Source organism: Pristis pectinata, chromosome 14 (assembly GCF_009764475.1).
Source record: "Pristis pectinata isolate sPriPec2 chromosome 14, sPriPec2.1.pri, whole genome shotgun sequence".
Lineage (NCBI taxonomy): Eukaryota > Metazoa > Chordata > Chondrichthyes > Rhinopristiformes > Pristidae > Pristis > Pristis pectinata.
The window spans coordinates 26,391,489-26,411,029 of NC_067418.1; the positions used below are offsets into that span (position 1 = coordinate 26,391,489).

The window sequence follows — 19,541 nt, forward strand, 5'->3', positions numbered from 1 at the left end:
ACTATTCGATAGACCTGCATTGTGGTCAACAGCTTTCTTGCCACACTACCTGTGAGCTCAGACTGACGGCTGGCTGAGCTAGTTTGTGGATTTGGATCGTATACTAATCTAAGGTCTGATTGGTTAATTTTCCCATGATTCGCATCTCCCTGTTCTGAGGAGCTGCTTGGCACAGAATCCTAATTGTTCAAAAGACACAAAGGCATTTCTTTTGCTAAATGCTATACTTCATAATGCATCTTAGAAGTAGGAGTTGACAGCTCAAACACTTTTATAACCTCTTCATAGAATTTTACCTCCTTTTTAATTACCAGCCTGGAGCAACAAATGTCAATAGCAAACATGAGATTTTTTTAATGAAAGTTTAATGGTTCCATACATTTATTTAATTATAATTTAAAAATGTAACATCATTATGTGATGTTCTGTGAGTGCAATTTACTGAACAATACATAAAGATTAAGTTATGACTGATTTTTCAAAAAAAACTTTGAATAAAGTAAGCCACCCACCATTAAACCACCTTATATAATTAAGATACTGTCTGAAGTTGTCAATATGTTTCAACTCGCATTTCTGATAAACTGAAGGATCATTTGACTGAAATTGCTTTCGGAATTGTACTTTTTTTTTAAAGTCAAATGCACATTTATGTAATGGTGAAATAGGTGCCCCCCCCCCCAAACTTTTTCCATCATTCTATTAGATTATGCTTGATCTACCATTTTTTCCTATTTTCACAAGGCTGACACAGGTATGATGAACCAATGGCAGCCACTTCTATATGATTTCAAACATACAAAATAAAGTAAATCAGTTGCTGCCAGTGTGGATTTAAAGTGCCATCTGGCTTCCTGGACTTGATATGGCTGCCAAGCCCCTCAATCCATCTCTATAAAAACAACAGCAGTCAGCAAATTAAACTGCTTTCTTGACACAATCAGAATTCTTCCTGTCCCCACAAATAACATCCCAACCCTGACTATCACCATTCCTATGGCTCTATGGGCTTTTGGTACATCTTTTGATACCCTTAACCCACAAAAATTAATCATGTTCAATCCAACATCCAGTCTTTGGTGGTTTCTAAATTTCCACTTTTGTTGTGTGAAAAAGGCTTTGCTGTTTTCAATCCTAAATGGTCAAACTCCAATTTGAAGGTTATGTTTCCTTGGTCTAGATCTTCTCATAAGACAAAATAGTTTCTTTGCATCTATCTTATGCAATCATTTCATTGTTTTAAACATTTGTTGGTTTATCCCTCAGTCATCTAAATCCAAAGCAATACAAACCAAATGTGTAACCTGACATCTAATTTAACCCTTTAAATTCCTAGTACAGGCAATCTCTGGGTTACATCAGAAAGTCAGAAATGTTTCATTTTTATAGCTACCTATATCATATTGCTCTACGTAGACTTGCTGTAATTCTTTCATTTCATTGAATAATCACCCTAACGCCTACCCATAATTAAACTAATGGAAATATACACCGTATCCAGTCATTAATGAATGTCATGAAACATTATTTTTGTTATTGTTTAACACCATCTTGAAAAAATGTTTTAAAGTTGTATGGGAGAATGTGCGTAAAGTCAGAATTTTCGTAGGTCATTCGTAATCAATGGAGGCCCCCTGCATAGTTTTGGTTAACCCAATGCTGATGAGGTTTGAAATCCAAAACTAAATATCGTCACTTCATTACTATAGGGGAGCATCATCCTCATTCTTGAACTTTAACCCTTGAGATAAAGGCCAAGGGAGCATTTTATCCCTCAAGAACAGGTGGGTTGGATTGAGTGGTATACCCAAAATGTTGAAAATCACAAAACTGAAAAGTGACTTGCTTCAGATCTGCCTACTCTCAATTTCAACAGTTATGGCACAGGTGTCTGGTAATCAACCTGCTCCCAGGAGTCTAATTTCTACTATCAATATTTTAATAAAGCTATATGTACCAAATTTTGTCTCTTGTCTATTTTAATGGTAGACTTCTGGGACTTTAGTAAATCTTTTGGCAACGTTCATCATGGTAATCCAAAAGATTAAGGCACATGGGTCCATTGGAGACTTGGTCGATTGGATTCAAAATTAGCTTGGCCCTAGAAGGCAGGGGGTAGTGGTGGGTGGATATTATTCTGACTGGAGATCTGTGACTAGTGGTGTTCCACAAGGATCCATGCTGAGACTTGTTGTTTGTGATATGGATGATCTGGACAAAAATGTAGACAGTTTGATTAGTATGTTTGCAGGCAACACAATAATTGGCAGAGTTATGGATAGTGAGGAAGGTTGTCAAAGGATTCAGCAAGATATAGACCAATGAGAAATGTGAGCAGAGAAATGGCAGATGGAGTTTAATCCAGACAAATGTGAGGTGTTGCACTTCGGGGAGGTCAAATTTAAGAGGAAAATATACAGTAAATGGTCAGGACCCTGAGGAGAATTGGTGTACAGATGGATCTTAGGGTGCAAGTCCATAGCTCACCTAAAAAGTGGCAATGTAAGTAACTGGGGTGGTAAAGAAGTTCATACACCATATGTCAATTCATCGGTTGGGGTGTTGAGTATAAAAAGTTCAGGAAGTCATGTTGCAGATGTATAAAACATTGGTCAGGCCCACATTTAGGGTATTGTATGCAGTTCTTTTTGATTGCATTACAGGAAGGATGTGGAGGTTTTGCAGAGTGTGTAGAAGAGGTTTACCAGGAAGTTGCTCGGATTAAAGAGTACTAGCTATAAGGAGAGGTTGGACAAACTTGGATTGTTTTCTCTGGAGTGTCAGAGGCTGACAGGTGACCTGATTGAAGATATAAAATTATGACAGGCATAGACAGGGAAGATAAGAAGCTTTTCCCAGGATGCAAATGTCAAATACGAGAGGGTATAGCTTTAAGTAAGAGGGGGGGGAATTTAAAGGAGATTTACATGGCAAGTTTTTCTACACAGAGAGTGGTAGGTGCCTGGAAATGTCAGGGGAAGTGGTGGAAGTAGATATAATAGCAATGTTTTAAGAGGCATTCAGAAAAGCACATAAATTGGCAGAGAATTGAGAGGTTTTTCGACCATGTGCAGGTAAGATGTGCAGTTTAAATTGGCAAAATGGCCAGCTCCCATATTCTTTGGGTAAGCTTGCAACCTGAAGGGGAGATGAGAACTCATAGAAGAACTAAATCCCTTTCCATTTGTATTTGTGGCACTTGAGGAGCAGGAAGCCATGGATTTAACTTTCAGCTTTTACCTCCTTATTATTTTCTCCTCTGTGTGATATTGTATGTATAAATACAAGTCTGATCTGAATTATGAGTTATGAATGATAAAAATACTTCTTTCTGCAGGAAATCTGACAAATAAGCTGGGATGTTTGAATAGCAGGAAACTTCTGTTAGAAAGCATTTGGCATTCGGGAGTTTCAAGTTACAATAATAATGTGTTGTTGTCTGCTGTGGTCCCCAAACTAGTCTGTCTCTCCAAGACTAGAAACTATTTAAATTACACTTTCCTTTTCACAGTAACTTAACAGTTATTGTGAAGATTCTACATTGTTAATACAGTGCTTAAGATCTGATTAACAGACTGTCAAAGGTAGTCAGAGTCAAAAATAATTGATTGTGAGAAAAATAGTTTATGCAGGGCATCTGTGTGCATCCAGTGCATGGTCTAGAGGTTCCCAATAACATCCTAAATCCTCCTTTCCCACTGAGTAGTTATTCACCGGAGATTTCCAGGAGTCAGTGGAAAAGTTGCAGTTCTTCAAGGAGACTTTGAGAACATCCTTTAAATTTTTCCTCTGTCTAGCTGGTAACCTTTCTGCATGATAGAGATTGGAATAGTGTGTTTCTTTCAGGAGACTAGTGTTAGAATGCAAACCTGGCCTGCTCAATATAGCTGACTGAGTAGTACCATCTTCCTTGGAATGTTGGACTGGGAAAGAACACTGACATTGGTTCCCTTATCCTTACAATGAATTTGGAGGATTTGAGATTCCATTGGTGGTATCGTTCCAGTACTTTTAGATGTCTGTTGAAGGTAATCTAGGTCTCAGAAGCAAAGGAAGAGGACAAGGATCACTACTGCCCATCAGAGCGTGAGTTTTATGCCAGGTCCCACACCTTGAACTTTTAAGGACAATGTGGTGCACTGGGGACACATTGGTAGAAAACATTTGTCTTGTTAATGTTGAGGGTAAGTCCCTTTCTGTCATATACTTATGTGGAAGTGTCAACAATGGTTTGCAGCTTGCCCTCCAGTGGATTTCCAAAGGGCATTTGACAAGGTGTCGGATAAGAGGCTGATGCATAAATTAAGAGCTCATGGTATTGGAGAATGTGTGTCAGCAAGGATTGAACACTGGCTATCACATAGAAACAAAGAATTGGAATAAATGGGCTTCTTCAGGTTGGAAGAATGTAACCAGTGGATTATCCCAGGGATCAATTCTTGGCCCTCAATTACTTACTATTTATATTAATGACCTCAAGGAGGGGCAAAATGTAAAGTATCTAATTTTGCCAGTGACATAAGAATAGGTGGAAGAGCATGTGATGATGAGGATATCGTGACCTTGCAATGGAATCTAGATAGAATGAGTGACTAGACAAAGTCTTGACAAATGGAATTCAATCTGGGAAAATGTGAGGTCGTACATTTTAGTAAGCAGAATCAAAAAGTGGAATTATTATCAATGTATGGAGAGACTGGAAGTGAATGAAGTACAGAGGGACCTAGGTGTTCCAGTGCAGGAATCACAAAAAGTTAGTAGCAAGTATTTAAGAGGGCAAATGGCATATTGGACTTTATTATAAATGGGTTGGAGTTTAGAAATAGTTGCAAATGTACAGAGTATTGGTGAGGATGCATCTGGAGTATTGTGCATCATTCTGTTCCTGTACCTAAAAAGGGATATGCAGGCCATCTGTGGATTGTGGAAGTTTGATCATTAGAAATATTTAAAGTGGAGATAGATAGATTTTCAAAAGATCAGGGTATCGAGGGCTATGGGGAAATGGCACAGAAGAGGAACTGAGGCCAGACATGATCATATCGGGCCAGTCTTGAAGACCCAGGTGGCCTACACCTCCTGTTTTCTTGTGTTACTGTGAGGTTCTGGTGACCTTGGTTCTGAAGTGTAGCAATGGAACACTGTGGAGTCAGAGGGCAAAGAGATGGAAATAGTAATGCTCACTGGTACCTTATGCACATCAGAAGAGAACAATAAAATGATAAATATGAGATTGATTAGTGGAGCGAATATAACTATATGTATGGATACTACTGCAAGTGCTTTCATTATGGGATAAAATCTGTATTGGGGATTTCTGCCACCTGCAAAGGTTGTCCATGATGGTGTTCTGCTAGTTGGGAGATAATCTTGGAATTGTGAATGAGATGGACCTCCAGGTATCTGGCGGAGATGGTTGAATCCATTATGGTTGTTGGTGATGGGCATACATCAGCGATCATGGAAGTGGATAGATAACTCAGAATGAAGAACTGTCAAAAAAAAAGTGGAGAAACTGATAGAAGCCAGAAGTTGTGGACAAGTCCAGCAAAACCAATATGGACCCAAGGAACAGAGGCAGTGTCAGAAACATTACCATGGACTCAGGACAAGAAAAATATCTACACTGTGAAGCTGGGGTAAGAATGAAGTTGATGACAAGATGCAAACGAGAGATTGAGGATGAGATAACAAAGAACATAAGAAATAGGAGCAGGAGTAGGCCATCTGGCCTGTCGACACTGCTCCGCCATTCAATAAGATCATGGCTGATCTTGTGTGGACTCAGAACTACCAGCCTTTTCCCCTTAACCCTTAATTCCCCTTGTAGTTCCATCTGCCCTTCACCTATCCCCTAATGGTTCCTTTATCACCTTCCTTACTTATCAGATTCCATCACTGGTAGCCTTGTTTCCCTGCTTATCACCCTCCTAGCTGTTCCCACTTTCACTCTCCCTCCTCCTCACCTGCTTTCATCTGCCTTTTTTTAGTCTGCCTCCATTTATCATCCTCCTGTCTCTGTCTCCCAACTCTTACCCTTCCCCCCCACCCCCCCCACCTACCTGGCTTGATCTGCCTGTCATCCTTCACCCCTCTTCAGTCCACCAATCAACTACTGGCCCCTGTCTCACCACTCCCCTTTTTCTCTTTATATTGACTATCTTCTCTCTCCACTCTTAGTCCTGATGCAGGGTTTTGACCCAAAGCATTGGCAATTCTTTCCCTCACCCAACAGATGCTGCCTGATCCACTGAGTTCCTCCATTGGATTGTTTATTGCTTCAGATTCTAACATCTGCGGTCTCTTGAGTCTCCAAGCAAAATTAAACCCTGCTAAATACATTCATAATTTGGGCAATGGAAGATAAAGAGTCAGACTATGAGTGGATCTTGGCTCCTCTCAGTCTGACTCTAAGTGGAGTTTTCTGTGGAAACAAAGCCCAGGCTACATGCCTGAAATGGGAATGTAATGGATGAATTGATTGTGAAGTCTAAAAAGGTGACAAAAACAAGTAGAGAAGCACAGTTTATCAATTGAAAGCGAAAAAAGAAGCATTAAAATGTAAGACAACACAGAAACAAAAGCAACACAATAGAGAATGCAAAAAGGGCACAGAAGTAGAGACTGTTACCTTTGAGTTGGTGATCATTAGTAGCATTTAAAGCACATTTGCTGTAATTATAAATTTGAGTTATTTGATCTTTGTGTTTAAGTTTATGTAAACCGTGTACTGCATACTGTGTGTTTAGAATTATGCATGAAATGCCAACCAAATACTTGAGACCTATACAAAGAGGTGGTTTATTGAATTCAGTAGTACCAGAAGTAAACATTTCAGGGATGTTAAGATCAGCTTACAGTGAATTGTTTTATAGACTGAAAGACAAATAAAATGAATAAAATTGTGCTTGGTTAAATTTATAAAACTGTATGTCTGTATGTAAATAGCATCTAAAGGTATGTAGATACTTGGATGAGATTCTTTTTAAGTGAAAGCAATGAAGTTAATATGAATGTCATGTACCAAGATGTGATGAGAATAATTAAGAACCAAAAGTACCACATGGAGTGACCTTGATACACTATGCCAAACACAGCTATATCATTTGAGAATGACTGCGTTCAATAAAGAATGTTCCAATATTAGGTCAATCTAGACTGAGTGTCAGGGCTTGCAAGAACACCAATGAAACCCACACTACACTCATGTCTTTTAAGAATTGGATTGCAACTGCACAAATTTACTTGCATATAGCTGTTAAAGCCAACAACAAATAAATTATGAGTAAATACTGCAGCCACATGCCACATGAATTTGGCATTGGTTGAAGTATTTCTTCATAACTTAGCTAAAACCAATTTATTTAGGGATTGAAAACTGTTGAGATGAAAGGTGTAATTTTCAGAGCTGTTAACAATATTTCTTAAAAAAAATAACCAAAATGTAAAATTGAAGAAGGATCAATATATAGAAAGAAAGGCCATGTTTTATTTAGTTTTAATAACCTTTCTACATCCTAACCACAATTTACAAGGATTTATCATTTTTAGTATTCTTTTACTTGGTGTTGCTAACACACATATTGTGTTGTTCCTTCTTTTCCTCACCCTCTTTGCCCCATCCTCCTCAACCAGGCACCAATGCATGATGACACAGATTGGATTATATAACTTGTGGTATGTCTAGTTCATTGGCAGATCTAAATTGAATGGAGGTTCTTTGCTGAATGAAAAGATTGAAAAGAATGAAAATAAATTGTAAGAAAATACAGGTTTCCAATCACTGGTCTTGGCATATATCAGAAATTCTTACCAAGAAAATGGATGTCAGCAGACTAATTACCAATAAGGCTAAAGGATGAAGAATCACTAACTTGGGAAAGTGCAGTTTCTTGAAATGCACATAATAAAAGTGCCAAACAGAATTTTTTTGGCTGTGTTGTCTTGTTTTATGGATTTGAGCATACTGCTTTTGTTCACAAAATCTAAAGATTTTGTGTCAAATGAGTCTATAGCTCATTTGATTTCATACTATACCATCTCCCAGTAATTCTATCCATTGTTCCAATATAGTGTGCTGCATAAAGAAGTACCTCCTAATTCTTGTCTTGTGTTTGTCCTGCATAATCCTGACTCTCTGCCCAATTATCCTGCTGCCATGGTGTTTCTGAAAGTAGGTGCTCATTAATAGGAAGAGAGATAAGGTGGGACGAGAGTCATAACCCTATAATTTTCCTGTTATTAATGTATTATTTCAGATCCATACATAAATGTTGCCTTTCTTAGAGATGCCTGTACAAATTCATGATTGAGTGTTCATCATTTGAAATGGACTGAATTACTTTTATTAGGATGTTGATAAAGTATGTGATGTCATTGATTATTCTTATTAATTAAAAACTAATTTAGGCATTTCACTGGCATTTCTCATATATAAAATCATAGTTGTTGAGTTAGAATTAAAATAGCAATATTTGCTAATGAATGCACGTGTTTTCAAATCAGAGCACCTTGTGAAGATGTCATTAGAAGATCTCCGAGAATTCCTTCAGGAAATTATGTCCAAAAACTTTCATTATGAAGATGATGTTGTTATTGATCAACTGGAAAAGTCAATATCTGAGCTTAGAAAACTGAAGCTTGAACTTCCTCCACCTGGTACGTAGCAAATCCTAACAGACCATCTTTTAACAACTCTTTAAGTTTTGTTGAATGCAGAAAAATATTTTTCAATAACTTTTATATTTAATTTCCATTATTTTAAATACTTCATTTTTCTGCTTCTTCCTACCTTTGAGCTTTTTGTCACCACCCATCTTCCCCTATGTTCACCCTGCCATACACAACTTTTTAGCTGCAGAGTACAGTTTATATTGTAAATGTATGGCTTTTGGCCAATTGATGAACTTCAGGTCGTGTTCCTTTCCCTGAAATAGAAAATAGTCTTCAATTGCCATCCCATCAGTGAGTTTCCAAAGTACAGATCTTAATATAATTAACTGGATGCATTGACATGACACATTTTACAAAAGTTGTGTATTGAGTTTCAGGGAATTGTACTCTGTAATTTAGTCTCTGTAACCATGATTTCTACAAATGGTCTTCAGCAAACATAGACTTTTGGTTGGTACAAACTAGTACCAACCATAACTTTATGAAAAATGCCCTAGTTGTACAGAGTTGCCAACTCTGGTTAGATATTATTCATTAACATTTAATTTTATGATCTTGGTTTTCAAATGCTACCTCACCTCTCAGTGAAAGAGTTTTTTTTCCCCCACCTTCTATATTTTTGCTACGACAAACTTAGTGCTTAACAAATTTATTGACCCTGATTGGTTTTTCTCCAGGATATTTCACCAGGAGTTAATATTTATTTTGTGAAAACATAACAGTTCTCATCGGTTGACAGTGTCAGGTGATAAAGTATTTAACTTTGTTTGTCAGATGACAGAGATTCGCCTGAGACTTTTCATCCATTTCCTGTTAGTTCACCATCTGACGTATAGGTTTTTTGCCACCTTGTGTTCATTTGAGGTATTGCACCTAAAATGTGACCAATAATGCTGTAAAGCTGAGTGAGACCATGAAATTTAATGCATTTATTAAGCTGCATTGTGTGGTTGCACAGCACAGAAATTCAGTTTTGGTAATAGAAAAAATGCTGGTACTGAGGCTGGGCCATTTGTAGAGATCCAATCAGTGTCTGGAGGAAGGATGCTGGTTCACCATGAAAGGATCAAGGTCAGGGGGAAATAGATGGAGGAAAATCAGATTGGGGCCTGGGTGGAGGTGGGTTTTGGGAGGATCTCATGGTCAGCCATCAGAAGATGGTGTTTGTGATCAGGTGACCATCGGAGGATTGGGACCATTCTGAGTCAGGACCTTTGGAGCTTAGGTCTTAGCAGGGCTATCAGAGGGTTGGTTGTTTAAACAATAATGGCTTTTGGAATGAAAAAAATAACATCAGGGCTGAATGAGGAGTTGGGGCAGGGGCATTCAGGAAGTTGGGGGATGACAATGGTGGCAGGGCCAGTGGATACTCATGTGTGTGTGTTTGCGCGCATGTGCGCGTGCAGTTGGGGATAGTTCCTGAAGGATAGAAGATAAGTATGGGACTTACGTAAGGTAAGTAAAGTGAGATCTCAACATGGCAGAGAGCCAGTAAAATCCAGTTGACCAGCAATGGTTGCTCCTTGGAACAACATGGTCTTAATTTCCCCAGCAATGCTCCAGAAGGAAATACCTAATCAAATTTCCAGCATAAGGTGAAGTGACCTGGAAAATTGCTTTTTCAGTTGCAAAGCCGCGGAATAAGTAGTGATTTGTGATCACATTGCTATGGCATAGACTTTACATCACAGAAGCAAGCCATTCAGCTCACTTGATCTGCAGTTTAACCTTATTTCATTTGCACGCACCCTCCACACCTCCCCCCCAACTTCCATTCCTTTCTCCCTAACTTCTTTTTTCAGTGCCATTGAGTTCAATTATTCGAGGGGTAGCAAGTTCCACATTTAAGTCTCACATTGGTCATTTCACTATGCACTTAAGCACATTCATTATTTTGTAGTGTCATACTAAGTTACAGGAACAAAACAGCATATTTAGAAGTTTTAAAAATTGACAAAGATCTTTGGAGCTGACTGAGTGGAGGCTTCAGTTCTGGGAATATTGGCCAGGAAGAGGGTACTGATATTGGTTTATTTATCCTGCCAGTAGATTTGGAGGATTTTGTGGAGATACCATGGGAGTTCTTCAATGCCTTGAGATACATAGACTGTAATTCAGGAGAGTACAGGTGGGCATAAATCATCACTATTTGGTACACCAAGAGCTTTGTGCCAGGTTTTGAGGTGTTGATCTTCATACTTTTCCTCGGATGGCCAAAGGATCACAACTATCTAGTATACCATGAGCTTTGTGCCAGGATTTCACTTGTTGATCATCATACTTTTCCTTAGATCCTCACGGCAGTAATTATTTTCCCCCGACCCTCTGCACAAACATCTATTGAAAGTCCACAAACATAAAAACTTCTTTTATGATAGTTTTTGAAATAATCTCTACAATGATTTACAGAGATTAACTCTGGCTTCAAAGAATAAAAAATATTGGTAATCACTTTGATAATTAGAAAGACTGATATGTGCAATATAATTGGTTTTGATCTTTTGATTTGTTGGCTGCTGTGTTGATCTCTTTCAGTAGATCATATTAGAAAAATTGCATTGGTTATCAAATTAGATCCAAAGTACAATTTCCTTAAAACTAACTTCAAGAATGGTTTTAATTTTTAATAAAGCTGAGAAGTCAGCAGGAATATTGGCTTCAGCTCGCCTTAACGCAGAATGAGGTTAGCTGCTCCATGTCCCTTGACAGCTAACACCAGACTAACATAACAACAGAACAGGCATTCTATTGACATCAGGGGCAACAGCATTATTTTTCAATGGATTAATGTATGGAGGTGGTTAAACACATGAGAATAGAATTTCTAAAATTTCTACACATAATTGAAAACATACTGCATTCCTAATTTCACCAGGAGCTTCTCTGCTGATGTTGAACCAGGCTAGAGTGGGGAAAATTACATAGCAACTCTGAGCATTGCAAGCAACCAGCCATAGTACCACCTCTTTCTCTGCCCCTGGCATTGAAAGGATACAGTACTCCTTAAAAGGACTTGGGAAATCTGGATCCTAATTTCCATTGCTCTCCAACATTTATAAATATGTGGATTATCAATATCAATAGATTTCTTTAAAGTTTAGAAAATTATGATTTGTCCCAATATGCTGTGGGGGAAATGCAGTACAAATGATGATATATTGCAGGCAGTCATGTGGAGATTAGATTTTGAAATCACAAACTATTGTTTGCCATCTGCTCAACCTTAATGGCAAGCAAACAAAGAACATTCTTGGGGCGCTACATATTTTGATTAAGATTTTAAAGAGGACACAAAAAAAATCATATAGTGAAACTATAAATAGAATTTTATATCACCCACAATGTAAGTTTGCAGGGGAAGGAGTGAGGGCGATGAATTAAACTATCAAATTTATGATATCTGCCAGTTCTAAAACTGCCATGCAAGTTGTATCTGATTCCATTTCAAACCTATTACATCTGAAAACCTACTCAGGAAAGGCTGGTTCCATAACTCTAATACTTTGACAGCACTTAAAACTAACACCTCCACTGCAGGTTTAAGAAACCTGGCAGTCAGAGCAACTTGGGGACAGCCAAAATATGGTTAATCTAATACTTGCCTTCCCTGTGCTTCCCAGCCCCAATCTCTCATCAGAAATTAAAGTAATCTGAATGTGGTTGGCTTCCAAATCCATTATGTCCCCTTGCTCTCCTTATTCCGATTGTACTCGGCTGCTCATGAAACCCCAAGACCTTTAGTGCTCCTACTCCAACCCAGATGTCCGTAATTCTCCCCACCATCAACCCTAGTACTTCCCATTTGGTAAAGACCGACATTTCTTGGCCATAACATTTCTCCCTTTAAGCAAGTGGCCAGTTGTTGGGCAAGGAACAGAACAAAAATCTATAATGCAGTAATGCAGTTAAATCTGACAAGACTTATATGTACTTGAAATTTCAGGTTATTCTCTCTCAAACATATTATCCCTCCTCCTTTCCCATAAGTAAAGCTGCCAATATTTAGGCTGCATCAAGTGCAAATGATCCAAAGGTTATGTATAATTTACCTTACCATGAATAAAAATAGGGAACGTAATGGATAAAAGTAGAAAATGCTGGAAGCACTCAGCAAGTCAACAACCTTTATGGAAGAGTTAAAGTTTCAGGTTGAAAATGCTTTGTCAGAACTGGGAAAGAGAAAAAGTGAAGAAGTTTTAAGTTGCAGAGAAGATGGGGGAGAGATGGATAGGACAAACAAAATATCTCTGATAGAGCAAGGCCAGAGTTGCTGCATGGAGGTTATATGGTTGATGGAGTAACCAGGGAGCGACAGAAAAAAGTGAACGAAAGTTATAAGGTGAGGATGGTTAGAGAGTGAGAATACAAACAAAGGAACACAAAAAGGTGTAAAATGCAAGGCTATAGGTCATGCCCAGGAGGTCGGGCTGTGCTAATGGAGAGAGAAGAACTGAGCCAATGTCATTGATGGATAACTTACAATAGAAATGGGCAGTTCTCATATAGATAGAGAAGGCAAGTTTCCTGATTTCGATTTCGAGTTACAATGTGGTAAAATGGAAAATTAGGTGCTATTCTGCAAGTTTAAATTGGGCATCATTATTATGGTGGTGCAGGCCACGGGAATTTGTCAGAGTTGGCATGGCATAGAGGATTAAAGTGGCAAGCAACTGGGTGCTCCAAGTCACCTCTTTAAACTGAATGGGGTTTTCCACAAAGCAGTCACCCAATCTGCGTTTGATTTCTCCAATGTAGGGCAGACCTCATTATGAATACTGAATGCAGTACACTAGATTAGAAGAAGTGCAAGTGAATAGCTGCTTTACTTGGAAGGAATGTTTGGTTCCCTATATGGTTGGAAAGGAAGTGCTAAAAGGACAGATGTAGTACCTCTTGTAGTTGAATGTGAAAGTGCTGTAAACAGGGGAGCAGTTGGTCGGGACAGAAGAGCTGAACAAGGAGTTATAAAGGGAATGGTCTCTTTGGTGTGTTGAATGGGAAGGAGATGGGAAGATGTGCATGATGGGAAGACGTTGAAGCTGATGGAAATTGCAAAGCATGTATGTAGACGCAGTGGATTAGAAGGTGAAGACCAATGGAATTCTATCCTTGCTCTGCTCAGGAGAGAAGAGATGAGAACAGGTCAAGGGCTCCGTCAACAGTGGGAGAAGGGCAGCCACAGTTCAGGAAGAAGGAAGACATCTTAGAGACACCTGTGTGGAAATTCTCGTCATTGGAGAAAATACGATAGAGACAGAGGAACTGAGAGAATGGAATGGAGTCTTTACAGGAGGCAGGACAAGAGGAAGCATAGTCCAGTAGGCTTATGGTCACAATATGGAATGTTTCCAAAATTTTCTGTTTTTATTTCAGATGTCAGCACCTGCTGCTTTTGATTTTGATTACCTTATCATGGGCTTTGCCTGTCACTTTAGCCTTGTGGAAATAAGTTGCATTAGAGCTCTGCAGTTCCAAATGGCAATTAACAACATTTAAATTGGGCTGAAAATCATGATAATTACAACAGTTAAAATGCTCACCCTTCAAGCTATGTATTTATACTTAAAGTTGTTCTTATAGAACCCAAACCAAAGATATGACCTTTGTTCACTCCCTCTTGAAGAATGTGCTCGTTGAATGAAAATTTAACAAAGGAGGCAAAAGAAAAATAGATAAGACTTTTGGCAACTTAATGATTTATTGTTCAGGTTGGTTATCCTTTCAAAATATATTTGAAGGAAAGAGGCAAAAAAGTTCAGTTGAACTCCAAAATTCTTGATTCCTGCTTCATGCACTTTTTCCAAGCTTAGAGGAACACTACTGCTGGAATCTGATCTGGCTTTATGTCATGTAAAAGATAATCCCATGCGATCCCTTAGTTGCATCATTGGTTATTTTTCTCTCTTTTTGAATGGGAGGAAATATCTGATTTCTGCCAAGTACTCCATTTTAATGCTGACGACTTAAATATAAATCCATTGGACTAAGAACATAAAAAGGCCATTAAACAATTCCAAACACCATAGCGGATTACTCCTTTAAATTTGCCAATTATATTTTATTGCAGGATGGCATATTGTCTTCGAAATTGGTTTCTTCTTAGTGCAGCCAGTTTTATGTGATATTTTTCTTTCCATTTTTGGTAGACAATAATATCACAAAGGGTTGTACTGATTTTAGTGATGTAGGATAAATCACCTTAAATTGCAGCGTGATCAGCATTAAATGACATAGATAGTGGAAGCCATGAAAGGGTGAAGAGATTGCTGCAATCTTAGAACTAATTTTATCTTAATTACAGTGTGAAAAATAAGCACTTAAAAGTGAAAACTGCAAAATACAGAAGAGAAAGTTGTACAATGCTATTGAGTTATCTGTCGAGCATAACACTTTGATATTCTGTGGATCCAGTAAAGATGACCGTGGTTTGCTCTTCTCAGCAAATTTGCTTTCTCTCTTGTTGCCCATTCATTCTAGGAAAGTTATATTGACTGTTCCTAAGATATTGAAAGGCAATAGTTGACACATTGACCTGTTAAGTGTAAGCAAATTGCAAAATAGCATGTTTGTTTGAAACCAATAAATTAATCATTTAAATTTGTTCTTCCTACTTTATTTTCATTCAAGTTAATCACTTTCATTCCATTGTACCCTATTTAGGCCAGGTTCAGTTTGCTAGGAAAAATAATGATGTTAAGCACCTGTTGTAAAAGATGTTAATACCATTTAACATCAAACCTAGTAAAACTGAAGTCAGAGGCATCAAGGGGCAAACACTCCAATGGTTGCATTCATATCTAAGACTGAGAAGTATGATTGTCAATATGGGAAGTCAATTATCCCAGTCCCAGGTCATCACTGCAGGAATTCTTCAGACCCTGAAGAACCATCTCCGTGTTTCATTAATGACCTTCCTTTCATCATAATGGGAATTGTCACTGATTGCACAGTTCAATTCCATTTGTAAATTCTCCAAAACCTGAGCGGTCTATGCCCGTCTACATCAAGACTGAGGCACCATCCAAGCATGGGCTGCTAAGTGGCAACTGACATTTGCCCCATGCAGGATCCAAACAATAACCACCTCCAACAGGAGTCACCGCCTATCCTTAACATTCAATAGTGTGAACATGACTGAGTCCTTAATCATAACATCCTGGAGGGGGATATGGTTGGATGGTCACCATTGATCAGAAATTCAACTAATCAGAACATAGAACAGTACAGCAGAGGAACAGGCCCATTGGCCCACAATGTCTGCATTGAATATGATGCCGAATTAAACTAAATCTCTTCTGCCTGTACGTGATTCATATCCCTGCATATTCATGTGTCTATCTAACTGCCTCCATCAGCTACATAAAGGACAGGTCAAAAAATGAATATCCCACAGTGACCGACTTATTTCTGACATCCCAAAGCCTCTCTGTCTTCTAGAAGGCACAAGTCAGGAACACATTGCCTGATGATTCAATCTCAAGAATGTCAACACTATCCAGAACAAAACAGCCTGCTTGATTAGTACCACCCTAAGCATTCATTTCCTCCACCACTGACACACCATGACTACAGTAGGTGTAACTACAAAATGCACTGCAGTTACTTGCCTATAGCACCTCCCAATTTCATGACCTCTAGCATCAAGAGGGAAAGGGTAGCAAATGCAGGGGAATGCCACCACCTGCAAGTTCCCTTTCAACTCACACACCATATTGACATGGAAATATATTCTGTTCTTCCATCATCATCCTGTCTAAAGTCTGGAGTGTCCTACCAAACTGCATTTCAGGAGCACCTTCATCAGATGGATTGCAGTGGTTCAACAAGATGAATCACCACACATTTTCAATAAGTGTTGCAACATCCCACAAAATGAATAAATTAAAGAAATCAAAGAGAAGATTTGCACAAATGGTATTTTTCCAATATGTAGCTACATGGGCAAAACACTGGAATGGGGGCTGAAACCATCCAACAATAGTAAATGGGAAGAATATGCCCATAAATAGAATTTTATATATTGTGCAGCCACAGTTAACTGTGGAATTAGGAGGGAAGAAAAATGATCTTAAATAATACCGTGGATTGAAATCATAAAAAGAACCTTAAGAAGAATTTAGTCTTCTACAGGTCATCTTAACAGTAATAAATGACATAATAATGAATTGCACCTGAAGAAAAGTGACCATAAAAGGGAAGGAAAATCTAGGGAAATCGAGGGAAAATATTTTCAGTTCACATTACTGCTCACTCACAAATCTTTGAATTGCCTCACAGGCAAATCTAGATTTATGGTACACCACTATATTACCACCAACAATCCACAATGCCCTTAAAATAATTCGAGTTATTCCAAGCTGCTGTTGAAAGGAACCAAAAGGTCTGGACAGGAGAGATCCATAATCCTGGATTACCCTTCAACATACTTAAATGATCTCTTCTTTTTGTGTTCGTGTAATATCAGAAATACACATCAAGGTAAATATAATTATGTACAAATTTTGAACTGCTCTTATGAAAGGAATGTTTTGATGGTTCTGGGTCTTTTGCTTTATTATGCCTAGGTTGATGGTGGTATGGAATAAGAGGTTGCATCAGTTTGCTTGACCCTCCTAATGCCCTGTGTACCTGTTCCCTCCTGCTTCCTGCATATTTTTCAAAGGCTCTGAACAATTTCAGCTTTCTAAACTTTATATTTGCTTTGTTTTTCCTTTTTGACTAAATTTGCGACATCTCTTGTCATCTAATGCTCCTGTACTTTGCTATCCTTGTCTTCCTTCCTCACAGAAATATGTTGGTCCTGAATTCTCACCAGCTGGCCTTTAAATGACTCTCACATGTCAGATGTGGACTTGCCCAATAACAGCTGCTCCTAATCTACTCTCTTCAGCATGCATTATGCCTTGTTGTAACAGTGCAGGAAGCCACAGTCAGAGTGGGAGTGGGATGGAGATTAAAGTGGCATTTCAAGTTTGAGACCCTTCGTCAGAACTGGGAAAGAGTTTCATCAGGAAAAACCTGTAAAGGGGCATAAAGGGCATGTGTCTATATTAACATGCCAACAATTTCAGTCTTGTTCATCTGTTTTATTATAGCATCATCAGTCAGTTCTTTCCAAAGATCCCATTGAGTTGTTTGCTGAGGGTGGTTTTCCCCCTTCTCTCTTCTCCTCTGAGTTTCATCTCCTCTTCACCTGGAAAAGTGATGTTCATGAAGGCTGAATTGTTCTGAAGGCACTTGGACCCCTCTGATAGTTAACACAATTGCATGTGTGTCTCCATTTAGCAAGTATAACTGATATTTTGGCTGTGGAACATCATGGAGTAGCTCTTTCCTGGCCTGCACATGTACACTTTCCAGCACAGTTCACGAGATAAAAGTTGGGAGTTGCAGCTCATATTTTGTTCTTTTTATAACCTAAGAATATTGAGGCTAATTTTAGCCCTCACTGCTACAGTGGTAGAGATCAACTGGCATCGATGTGAAATTGAATCCAAGGCCTTTCTGGAGTGTTTAACCAAGTTTGTTAATATTCTGTAGATTAAGCCACTAAACTATCAATGTAAAGTCCACATTTGCCTTCTAGCCCTTCATAGCTTTTGCTTAATGGAACTATTTGCAATGTTGCTGCACATTCTATGCCGCATTCTACTTTTTGACTTTGCAACAATAACAACATATTAAAAGCATTTAATTGCTTGCAAAGCATTTTGTAATGTCCTGAGTTTGTGAAAGGCTTTGCATAAATGCAAGTCTTTCTTTATCTGCTTGGTGACCTTTACTTACTTTGCAGTGATTTTTCAATATCTCACCTTCAGCTTTTTCCTTTGTTTCTCATTCTCTCCCTTGCTGCACTTTATTTCTTTTGTACCTCCTTGCTCTCACCAGTATCCATTACAGTTTTACTTCATGTAACCTACCTCATATGAGAAGTAGATAATATAATTGAGAATTAAAACTTGCATCTTTGGTACTACTCATGTTAAGCACTCTGATTTCAGACAATGTAGAAAAAAATGAAACTTCTAACTTAAACCACTGTCAGTCAGTAGTACATCTCAATGTTATTATTAGGATTCAAGAGGAAAAGCTAGATTTTTCCCCATTGGGGAGAAAGTGCACCATAAAGGAGAGAAACCCAAGCCTGCTGTACATAATTTTGTCTTTTTCAGAAGCCTAGAATCAATTTGTCCCTATCTGCCTCCTCTCTGTCCAGGGCTAGAGGGACCATGTAATGGTAAACAAAACATTGGTAACACTAAACTGAATTTCAAAGATCAAGTAAGACGATCTGGCACAATTCTATTGTGCAGGTAGCTTCACCTACCAGATGTGAATTTCTCAGCAAACAGAGCAGATCTCAAATGGACTATATTGAGGCTTATATGTGGTGCAGGTTTAATGCTCAATCTTCATCTTGCGGCATAGATCATATATTTCTTTTAGACATCGAAAACCATTTCAGCTCACTGGGTCTACGCCAACTCACCGAGCAATCCTATTCCCCACTAATTTTCCCCATAAACTATTGTCTCCACATTCCTATTAACCCCCTGCCCCCAGGGTTCTACCACAGTACACCAGGGGTAATTTACAGGTGCCAATTAACCTACCTCAGTAGTTTATTTTCCCATTGATCACATTATCCTTCAGAGAACAGGACAGCAAAGTTATCTGCTAGTTTACAGCATGCTGTAAGAATTACTTTGCATTTGAGGTCATAGCTCAAACAAAATGTGTAAAAGAAAATTCACTTTCATTGGAATTAACCTGACTCTTTTGTTGGCCTATTTCTGTTGCTGTTGTCATTTATTGTACAGAATGAATGCGTCATTACAAATTTCATTTCTTTGTAATGCTTGGTAAGT

General features: G+C 38.4%; 1 protein-coding gene across 1 annotated transcript in view; it reads left to right on the top strand.

Moving 5' to 3' along the window:
* LOC127577603 (USP6 N-terminal-like protein) overlaps window positions 1-19,541 on the top strand; it is a 166,007-nt gene that overhangs the window by 133,717 nt on the left and 12,749 nt on the right. Inside the window, exon 13 of the mRNA XM_052028869.1 lies at window positions 8,506-8,658. Coding sequence (XP_051884829.1) covers window positions 8,506-8,658 — 153 coding nt within the window. The remainder of the gene's footprint in view (window positions 1-8,505; window positions 8,659-19,541) is intronic.